The 12,013-nt window shown below is 31.7% G+C and overlaps 1 protein-coding gene across 2 annotated transcripts in view; it reads left to right on the forward strand.

The window, feature by feature from the left end:
- The window catches only part of LOC127711258 (uncharacterized), a 270,314-nt gene that overhangs the window by 237,480 nt on the left and 20,821 nt on the right, over positions 1-12,013 (forward strand). Inside the window, exon 5 of one of the 2 annotated variants that reach the window (XM_052217256.1) lies at positions 6,186-6,221. The exons of the other annotated variant lie outside the window; for it this stretch is intronic. Within the exon in view, the coding sequence (XP_052073216.1) occupies positions 6,186-6,221 (36 nt within the window). The remainder of the gene's footprint in view (positions 1-6,185; positions 6,222-12,013) is intronic. 2 annotated transcript variants of the gene reach the window in all.

Consider the following 12,013-nt stretch of genomic DNA (forward strand, 5'->3'; position numbering starts at 1 on the left):
CTGCAAATCCTAGCTTTTTGGACCTAGATTAATTTAATTCTTAAATTTGACAGCAATACACCAAACTTCTTAACAACCTGGGATTCAGTAAGATTAATATATTACCAAGGTAGCTGTATAGTTAGATGAAAATCTAAGTTGATTTAAAAAAGTTATAAAAAGAATTAAAGTGTACTATCTGAATATAGTCCGAACTGCAAATTCAACCTTTTTTTTCCTAGATTCATTTAATTCTTAAATTTGACAGCAATACACCAAACTACATAATGACCTGTGATTCAGTAAGATCAATATATTACTAAGATAGCTGTATAGTTAGATGAAAATCTAAGTTGATTTGAAAAAGTTTTTTATAAAAAAAATTAAAGTGTACTATCTGAATATAGTCCGAACTGCAAATTCAAACTTTTTTTGACCTCAATTAATTTAATCCTTAAATTTGACAGCAATACACCAAACTACATAATGACCTATGATTCCGTAAGATCAATATATTACTAAGATAGCTGTATAGTTTGATGAAAATCCTAGTTGATTTGAAAAAGTTATAAAAAAAATTAAAGCGTACTATCTCTATTTTGCATGTTTTGTCTGAACTGCAAATCCTAGCTTTTTGGACCTAGATTAATTTAATTCTTAAATTTGACAGCAATACACCAAACTTCTTAACAACCTGGGATTCAGTAAGATTAATATATTACCAAGGTAGCTGTATAGTAAGATGAAAATCTAAGTTGATTTGAAAAAGTTATAAAAAGAATTAAAGTGTACTATCTGAATATAGTCCGAACTGCAAATTCAAACTTTTTTTACCTAGATTATTTTAATTCTTAAATTTGACAGCAATACACCAAACTACATAATGACCTGTGATTCAGTAAGATCAATATATTACTAATATAGCTGCATAGTTTGATGAAAATCCAAGTTGATTTGAAAAAGTTATAAAATAAATTAAATTGTACTATCAGAATTTTGTCCAAAATTGCAAATCCTAGCTTTTTTGACCTAGATTAAATTTGACAGCAATACACCAAACTACATAATGACCTTTGATTCAGTAAGATCAATATATTACAAAGGTAGCTGTATAGTTTGATGAAAATCCAAGTTGATTTGAAAAAAGTTATAAAAAGATTTAAAGTTTTCTATCTGAATAAAGTCCAAACTGCAAATTCTAGCTTTTTTGACCTAGATTAATTTAATCCTTAAATTTGACAGCAATACACCCAACTACATAATAACCTATGATTTAGTAAGATCAATATATTATTAAGATAGCTGTATAGTTTGATGAAAATCCTAATTGATTTGAAAAAGTTATAAAAAAAATTAAAGTGTACTATCTCTATTTTGTCCGAACTGCAAATCCTAGCTTTTTGGACCTAGATTAATTTAATTCTTAAATTTGACAGCAATACACCAAACTTCTTAACAACCTGGGATTCAGTAAGATTAATATATTACCAAGGTAGCTGTATAGTTAGATGAAAATCTAAGTTTATTTGAAAAAGTTATAAAAAAAATTAAAGATGCCTATCTGAATTTAATCATTTTTTTTTTTACCTATTAATTAAATTTTTTCATTTCACAGCAATGAATCAAACTAACAAATAAACTGGAATTTTGTAAGATCTTTATTTAATTTAGTTAGATGGGCTGATTTATACCAGTGAAGACTAAATTTGAAGGTCCAGACTAGTCAAGACAGGTCGAGACTGGTTAAGACTGAGTCGAGACAGGTTGAGACAGGTCAAGACTGGTCGAGACCATTTCAGACTACACCAAGATCATCAAGTACTGAATCAGACTAATTAAGTAAAGTCGAGACCTAGTCAAGTACAATTAAGTACAGTTAAGTACTGTCGAGTAAAATGTGTGCTCGACTTTACTGGTCGATCACAAAAACTGGTCTTTTCAGACTCTGAGCAGTTTGTAGTGGGATGGTGTGTATAACAAAAATATTTGACAGCATCATCCAACACTGACATGTCTGATTTCATTTTTACTTTATAATGAAAAGTATAAGAAGTTCTCTTCTGGGAATAGTCTACTGTTAGTACATTATGTCTGTTTGTAGCTAAACCTCAAGTGGCAACTATTTCATTGATGTGCACAACGAGTTTTTTTTTTTTTTTTTTGGAAGTCCCATATCATCATTTTTAATCGGTAAAGACAAATCTGACGAAATTGACTAGATTGTTCATAATTATTCAACACCTTATGTATCCGGACACTGTACAATTTTCGTTAGAATATTTTGTCGAAAACAGAATCGTTAATCCAAGGCAAACAAGGTGAATTACGATGAAATATCCATGTAATGCATAAAGTTAAATTTAGGAAGACTTAGAGACTGTAAAAAATGGGGAACGAAGCAACGTCGACAATGATGTTGATATCCCATGACATAAAAATATTGTTCCGATGCGTTGGATAACCTTTCTATCCGCCTTCTAATTAAATAAAAACTTTCCTTTCTTTAATGATAGCTGTATGTGATCACAAGTGTGTAATTTTATAGCCATTGTTTCATGTATGTAAGAATATGAAATGAAAAATTTTTTTTTTTTTAATGTGTATAATATCGATAGAGTCTAACGAGTAAATAAATTTGCTATACTGGGAAAAAAGAACAATGCGATTAGTGTTTACATATTAAAATCAAAAGTCTTAAACACGATAATCTGTCAAAAGAAGACCTGTTCCCAGGTCTGGTCAATAGCAGACTTGTCCACAGGTCTGGTCAGGAGCAGACCTGTCCACAGATCTGGTCTGGGGCAGACCTGTCCTCAGGACTGGTCAAAAGCAGACTTGTCCACAGGTCTGGTCTGGAGCAGACCTGTCAATAGGTCTGCAGCAGTCCTAAAAAAGAGGACCGTAGGTCTGGTCTACCAACGACAAAGTTAACTTGCTTGTCTGCTTAAAATTTCCCAAGTTAACTTGAAAAGCAGTCAACAAGTCTGCTCAAAGTTAACTTTTGTACAGGTTAGGACCGCACCCATCTGATAACGGAAATAAACTGGAAAAAAAAACAACATATCACAAATACATCCATCATTTATTTTCTACGTATATAAAAGCGGGCGGTACATTGAAATTGAGATTCCGTCCTTCCGTTCCTCCTTCTTTTACACGATTAAGTTTTGTATCCGCAACTGCTCCTTAACAGAATTAATTATACATAAATTAGGCCGTTAGTTTTCTCGTTTGAAATGTTTTACATTGTCATTTAGGGGCCTTTTATAACTATGCGGCATGGGCTTTGCTCGTTGATGAAGGCCGTACGGTTACCTATAGTTGATAATTTCTGTGTATTTTGGTCTCATGTGGGGAGTTGTCTCATTGGCAATCATACCACATCTTCTTTTTTCATATATATGTACATGTATAAGGGTGTTTGTTAACAGTTGTGTCTGTAGCTTTTACCTTTGATCCCTTTCAATCAACGTATTCATTTTGCGGATAACTTCATGTTTAGACGACGGCTTCATTATAAGTGTTCTCTATAGTATAATTTTTAAAAAAAATCGCCTATGTATCTTACTGTATCGTATTCAGAAAATTCTAAAATTTATTGAGCAAATAGTTTTTTTTTCAAGGTGAGGGGAGAAGGGGGGGGGGGATTTCAATTAAGAAAGGAGGCTCTATTTTTTTCTAAACTTTTTTTCTTCTTGAAATTTGCCATTTATACGTATTTGAAAAGATAGTAAAATTCCAAATATTAGAGTGGACCTATTCTACATTTCAAGCGCACCTTTATCCACGTTTTATGTTCGACCAGCTTGTAGTTGACAACATGACTGATATAGACGCAATTAAAGGTAAGTTTACAATAAAAAAAAATATGTGATCTTTGCAATATATTTTTTGTGACTAGTTATATATATATAGAGAGATCGTTTTTTTTTCCTTTTTTGTGTGTTTTGTGTTCCAAGTCTATAATATACCTTATCTAACTGTACAAAATGAAAAAAAAAAAAAACAAATAAGTGACCTACCTTATTTTGTATAGCAAATATCTGTTCTAATTTCGTTCAATTGATACTCTTCAAATGGTGCACTTGAAATTCACCGGAAAATACGATAAGGAAGTAACACAATATAATTAGCAAACCCGCCTCCGCGCAGTTCTCTTGAAATATTGTCCGGTGTCTGTCCGTTCGTCTGTGCGTTAATCAGAATTTTAAACAAACTCGCGTTTGGTGTCTTGCCGTCAAAAATATATCCTGGTTTTGATAATTTTTACAATTTCTGGTTTAATATTTTTCTAATTATTTGACCTTTTTTTGCAGGACCCTCAATTCTAAAACGGAAAAAGAAAATTGTCGCAGTATCTGACCAGGAGTTATTACTTATGCTGCGGGCATATCAGACACACCCGTGTTCGTGGGACAGAATAATTGACACAGTAAAGGAAAACATCCATACTCTGACAAACGATGCACAGGATCTCTACAAAAATTGCACCAACAAACAAATCAGAACAAGATTATCAGTAAAGTTGGGCAAACTGTTGGCCCTTCCGGCAGATAAGATCAAGAATATCATGGTCAAGTATGTATTTATGTCAACTATTTACAATATTTTGTCAGAGATATATACATAGCGTTAGACAAATTCTAAATTAAAAAAAAAACAGAAACAAACATCATTAAACTACCTGTTTTGCTGTAACAATCGCAATTCATTTAATGAAGGTTGGTTTTTTCTACGTCCCCCCTTTTTTCCCACTAAAACAAATCTATATATAACATTTTAAAAAACAATTATATCGCGACTTAACTGCATAAGCTTATTTGATTTTTTATTATTGTATCGTCTTGAACATGCATGAAATATTTGTCACTGGAAATTTAGCATCACACAATCAATGTTTTAACTGTTGTATCTTTGTACTTTTTATCCTCTTAGAAAATATATTTTTATTCCTTTTTTTTTAAATTGTAGGGAAGAGCTTGCTAAAGTAAAAATATTGGAGACCAGGTTGACAAAAGATCATCAAAATGTCCCTGGCCCATCAACTGCAAATGACAAAAGGGATAAAATACTTGAAGATCTATCCTCTGAAGATGATAATAACGGGCCAGTTAATTCAGAGCCGAAAAAAACCCAAAATGCTACTTCAGTACAACAAAATATAGAACAGGAAGAATCGAAAGAGCCAGAGGAACCAAAAGAACGAGAGGACACGAATGAGGAGGAAATTGAGCAACCGCAAGCTGCCAAGAGGGCCAAGCTACAAAAACCAAAAAGCAAAAAAATGCGGCTCATGAATTTGATTCAAAAAAATCATGAGGCCTACAGCAAGTTTATTACGAAAAAGGTTCCGAAGTTGCTACGTAGTCTTGGTGTCTCTTCATCAGAGTCTGACGATGATGAATTATAGTTCAAATTCTATATTTGAAAGATCGACATAAATATAATCACAAAAAAATGGGTTGTGTTTTTTTTTTTTGGTATACTTTTGAATGTTTATTGATAGAGGAGACGTAGACAAACTGTTTTCTCGATTGAGATAAAGTTAAAGATTATAAAAATATACCGAAAGGGAAGTGAAATACCACGAAAAAAGAAAATATTATATATACATGTAGTTCTTAAACACCAACTTGTTGAATCTCTCATTCTCCTTAAAAAAAAATAGACAATTTGTATAATCTTATTATATTGCCAACATGCTCATTAGTTGATTGCCCTAGGCCTGCCATAAAACTATGTCTTGCTGAAATTAATTCAGAACTACCCAAAGCGATAACCACCGAAACTGCCATTGCGAAAATTTCTCAGATGTCAAATCATTTTATGAAATGATGTTCGTTCATTCTTTCATATGCGTACTTTAGAGTGGCATACTTCAACTATAGTTTAACACAACGTTCATTTTTTGTACATAAATTAGGCCGTTAGTTTTCTCGTTTGAATTGTTTTACATTGTCATTTTCAATTGGGGCCTTTTATAGCTGACTGTGCGGTATGGGCTTTGCTCATTGTTGAAGGCCGTACGGTGACCTATAGTTGTTAATTTCTGTGTCATTTGGTCTCTAGTGGAGAGTTGTCTGATTGGCAATCATACCACATCTTCTTGTTTATATGTATATTAATAATGTTATATATTTTTAAAATCATATACATTTACAACTCCCGTTTCATCGTTAAACCGAATACAACAATATATATTTTAGATGCAGTTAGTTATTCTGTTGCAGATAGTATAGAAGGTAAAGTTTGACAAATATTGAAATAAAAAAAATACTTATATTCTACTGTTACACTTGTGATGTTGTGATTTTTAAAAGTAAATTGGAAACAAGTTATATCAGCATTTTAGGCGGTTAACCGTTTGAATGAGTTAGAATTTGGTAACATTTGGGTACAATGCATGCATGTCATTTGGTACAATTCACAAAGTAAAGTAATATAAAACTAAAAAGAATTATGCATGAAATTCACTGTGAATATAACACGCACTGATTTTTATTGCGTTTGAAACGTTTTTTGAGAGTTACCTTTATAAAGATTGCTCGATATTGAGTGTACCTGAAGAATCAAATCGTTTAAGCTAAAAAAAAAAAACTTGAATTAGATCTTTTACTCATTTAAGGTTTAGGAAATCTTTAATCCTCCATTCGATATATATACAAGGAGACTCCATATCCTTAGCTGTCATATAATCCATTTTTACGTTCTTTGTTATTTCTCCGAGGTTATAAATTTGAAGACCTGCTGTTTTTAAGATTATTTTATTATATAAGACTGCAATGACATGTAATCATACGTTAAAGAAACTTTTTTTGTTGCTTCCACATTTAAACAAAAGTAAACAGGCAAATATGTGCATATAATCCAATACCTTACAAATCTACTGGTATGCAATGATTCAGTATAAAGAGACATTCCAATATGGAAATCTAAATTGACTCTGCACTATCACGAACTATAACGAATAAAATGTGTCATTTAAAAGCTTGCCTTATATGTGTACAATATAAGGTATACATATATGTACAAGGCGGGTTTTAAACAGTTTGTTATAAATTATCAAAAAGATTGATTGATGATTAGTTCCTTAAAGTCCAGTGGCAAATATTTCATGTATGTTCAGGACGAATATCGAAAAAAGAAACATCAGGCGCGGATCCAGCCATATTGGGAGAGGGAGAGGGAGGGGGTTTTTGATTTTGATAAGTTTTGATACTTGCGTATGTGCTAAAGCTTCATTAAAAAGTCTGCTATTATCAAAAAATATAATTCTGCTTTCACCGTTACAGTCTGCAACAAAAGTCTTAAATTTGTCTTGCAGACTTTCAAGGTACGTAAAGCGCGACAACCCTTTAGGTTGCAGAAAATCAAACCCTGTAAAGACTATAATTATTACATCTAATAATTTCCGCAATCTTCGGTATATGAGATCGATCACTTTCGTCTCTTGATCTAAATTTGCTTTTGATGAAATAATATACAGATATGCATGAGGTTCCTCTCCGAGTTGTTGGGTTGCTGAGTTGATATTTTTCACAACGTTTACCTTGACTTCTTCCCTCGCCAATTCACCGATTTTAAATCCAGGAGTTTCTACGATTTTGATTGTTTTTCCACACCTAATTGTTCTATGAAGAATATTTATCGATGTGTTGCTTTTCGTTAAACAGTGTGATGGAAATTTAGCTTCTCCTAATATCATGTCTCCTGTCGCGCTTTTACCACTTTGTTTAGTTCCAAACAGGACCAGACGGAGTTCGTCATTATCTACAAGTGAAACCTAATATTTATAAGACTTATTATTCACATTTACTGAAAGATTTTTTTAAAGAAAATCAGAAAATACAGGTTATCTGTGTATCAACTTACCACCTTATGTTTTTCGTACGGTATATCTTCACTTTATTAAATTAGGCTCTCCAAGAAAAGAGTTGTTAATTGGCCGATCTAGGGGTGGGGATGTCATGTAGTTGGCACACATCCCTTTTTGTTAAGTTTTACCCTTGTCAGTCTGTATGTTAGTACGTCCCAAAGTTGGTTTCCATTTTCTAACTTTAGTTTGCCTCAACCAAATGTTATGGAACATATACACAATGCTTATTACCACAAAACAGAGATCAAGTTTGAATTTTGGTGGCGTCACTTTAACCGTTCCCGAGTTATGCCCGTTTTGCTTTACTTTGCCCTGTTTGATACTTTAGAAATGTTTAAAACCGAGAACCAGATCAGTTTAAAACTGTATAGTTTCCCTAAAATGACTAAAATGGCCAATAACTGTTTTAACACATGACGCAACCAATTTACTAGTACATTTTGGAAATATGCGGACGATAAATCGCAATCCACGGATCCAAGGAAAGTTTCTTGTAGGGTAAAGAAAGGGGAAATACGCCTTTAATTATGTAGTAATAAAAGGTTGGTAAGTTTTAATTTATTAACTTTTTTAAATTTAGGCTTCTTCCTAAATTGTTCCATTTTGAAGAATTGCGATTTAATGGTAGATTTTTTATCGTTTCTGTTATATTTATTCTCAATAATTATATAAATTAGTAAAGATTAAGAATTTGACATATTGTGTAGACACCTATAACATTTTTGAAAACTGTATGTTGCCCGCTAAATGTCTTTAGTTGTTTTTTTTCGTTTGATTGCTGTCTTATCAAGGTATAACCTACATCTCCTACAGTTTTAGTTCCGTTTTGGTGTACTTTCAAATAGGTGTATCATAACTGAAAGGGTTATTGAGTATAGATTAATTGCTTTTCTTTCCTTCAATAATATGCTTAGAGAAAGATGAACCGAGGAGAGATGTACCTAAATTTAGAAAGTTAAATGAACAGAAAAAAAAGTTTCACTTTCCAATCTTTAACTCCCCAGTCCCCCCAATTTTTTCCTAATGTATCAATTTTTGAAGACATGTCCATCTAAACGAAGTCTGTTTAATCTGCAACTAATCCGCCGCCCCCTGTTTTGACACACACTTGGATATGACCTTCATTAAATTTGATCCCGAAATATAGTCACTTATAGTTAAACGTATATTCGAAATATTTTTTTAGTTATAACCAATACTTCGTGTACTATCTTGTATATGATAAACAATCAATTTGATAACGGAATGTTTGACTCCTTCTATTATACATCGATAAATCGGCGACCAATGCGTTTTCCTTTATAAAACTTACATGAAATCTTAAATAGAATTATTTTCTAATGGTATGCAGAACGGACGAAAAGTCATAAAGTTCTTAAACAGAGAAATTATTCATTGTCATATCCATTTTTTTATTAACATATAGATAATTTTACTTTAAAAGTTATGAATGAGATTGTTGTACAGCATAGGAAATAAACAGTCAGAGAAAAACACGACCTTGTGCAATGCCAAGATACAGGTATCAACAGATTGTAGATCCATGAATGTGTATATGTATATAACAATAAAATTTAGTTTGCTATTAATTTACTGGTCGTCTCAAAGTGTAAATACAACTAATAAAAAAAATCTTAGACTAAATTATCAATCCGTATACATCCAACATCCAATGGATTTAGTGTAAAGACGTCATAAATTAGCTGAAGCACAAATTTAATCCTTCTGAAATCCCCCTCCTCTACTTTTTGATAGTAAACATGTAATATACTTATCTAAAGTGAAGCTTAAACCAAGTTATATCAATGTTATTTTACCTACATGATATATGGAGCTTCTTAAAAGGGGCGTGACTCCTCACCACAAAAAAAAATTTGCTTCAGCAAATTTAAATCTATTTATGTAGCTGTACGGTTGAGCTTATGTAATACAATCCAAGTTATATACATCTCAATAACTGAAAATCACCTTATATTTTCTACTAAAATACGGCATATTTATAAGAATATAATTCTTAATGATCACATTTATATATTTTTTTATACTTTATTTGTTTGGTTGTTTAACATGTTTAAATTTGTTCTAGGAGCAAATTTTTTGTTCATTTAAAAATATAGGACAACAGAGTTGGTGTACGTGGGTTCGATTCCCACCCTAGGCATTCATTTATATCTATGTTGTGCATGTTGTGTCATCTGTACTATTATTTGCCTGTTTGTCTTTTTATTTTTGGCCATGGCGTTGTCAGTTTGTTTTCGATCTATGAGTTTGACTGTCCCTCTGGTATCTTTCGTCCCTCTTTTAGATAAATCACCAATAAAATTATTTTCAGCAGAAAACAATATGGACCCTTAAGTACAGCTATATTATGGCTTCTACACACAAATCTTGTTGATTGTGTAGAACGTCAAAGGTCCATGGTAACGTCACAATACTGAGGGGCACTGACAACGTCAAAAGACGGCGCCAAAAGGACGATGTTGGCAGGAATGAAGCAAACTGAATAAAATGCATTATTTGTATACTTAAAACTGATGTCAAAAAATGATACAGGATCATAAGCTTGTTAGTACTATAGTACCAACTTATTTAACGTGTTTACTAATTATCTAGTTCGTCATTTTCATGTAAAATGTTGCATACTTTCGAGAAATTTGTTAAACATTTTTTTCATACATCTTTCAATCAGAATATCTCATATAATAATCGCATTCCTAATAAATAATCATAGAAAAGGTAACTGTTATACTTGATTACGCGAAATATTAATATTCACAATACACGCTTAATTTAAGAGAACTGGAAAATTTCTTTAGGGCTCAAATGCCGCGATTGAATTCTCAGTGAAGATTTTTTTTGTAAAAGTACACAAATGTTTCCCGATATACTTGTATTGCCATACGATATTTCAATACATTTTATACCCGTTTCATCATTGAAGCACTAATCTAAAAATATTTATTTTCATTCGAAATAGGGATGTTAAATTAGTAGGTAAATTAGTAGATTTTTTTCCTATCCTACATATCATCCTTTCCCGGTGGCAACCTCAATTTTCAGCCATTCATCACAGATCTTTTACTTTGTAGGACCCACTGAGCAACAGATTTAATGTACATTAAATTTCAGACGTCCTGAATATTGCATGAAATACTTGCCACTGAACGTTGAGAAGAGAACAATTTATCAATCAACAGATTTTAAAAGATATTTCGTGTATGCCAATTACAGTGTGTACTTCATCATAGAAAATGAAAATGAATTATTATTGATTCAGGTTCATTTGTAGACAATAGAAATTAATTTTAGAGATTTTTTTCCCTCGCTTTTCTTTTTTTTTTTTTAATTCGTATTTTCAAACATTGCTCTAAAATTTTGAGCAATAAGTGGTCAACAAAATAATAATAAACATGATTAAAAAATAAACAAAATGAACATGGACAATAACGTCTATAAAAATTATTTTCTCGTCTACCGAAACAAGGCTTGGAATGAAAATTTTAATCTGACACGTTTGATACTTTTCAACAAGAAGTAGTTCATAGAATCGGCTGTCCGGAGTTTTTATTTAATTTTATTTGTACACGCATTGTTTTTATTTTTATTTTTATTGATGGCCGTTGTTTTGTTTATATAATTAATTGAGAGATTTTTTTACTGTATTCATCAATTATAACAAGGTTTACTAAGCTAATCGGATAACAAGGATAAATATACTTTAGTATTTAAGAGGTGATTAAGAATTTGTTATGTATTTCACTTGACAAAGATAAAACAAAAGCGCGTATAAAACTAGTAGCAATGGGTATATTATTTTCATTTTTTTTAAAGACAAGAAAGATAAAAAAAAAAACTATATTTCAAGGTTAAAAGTTGTATTTTTAAATAATATTGTATTAAAAACATCGTTTATAACAATCTTAGAGCAATAGTTTTCATAAAATTACTTTTACATCGCTTTTCATAATTACGGCTACATTGACGCGGGAAAATTATGGACGGCTGGAAAGCGCTGTTCTACAGAGAGGCACAAGTTTTGCAACGTCACAGATATGAAATGTCAAGATGATTTTGCCGCGACAAAGCAAGAAAAAAACTCGGCAGCAAGAGAGTTAAGGCATGACATGCCCCATATAGGAAAAAGTTGTATATCAGTTA

The sequence above is a fragment of the Mytilus californianus genome, unplaced genomic scaffold (assembly GCF_021869535.1).
Source record: "Mytilus californianus isolate M0D057914Y unplaced genomic scaffold, xbMytCali1.0.p SCAF_8, whole genome shotgun sequence".
NCBI lineage: Eukaryota > Metazoa > Mollusca > Bivalvia > Mytilida > Mytilidae > Mytilus > Mytilus californianus.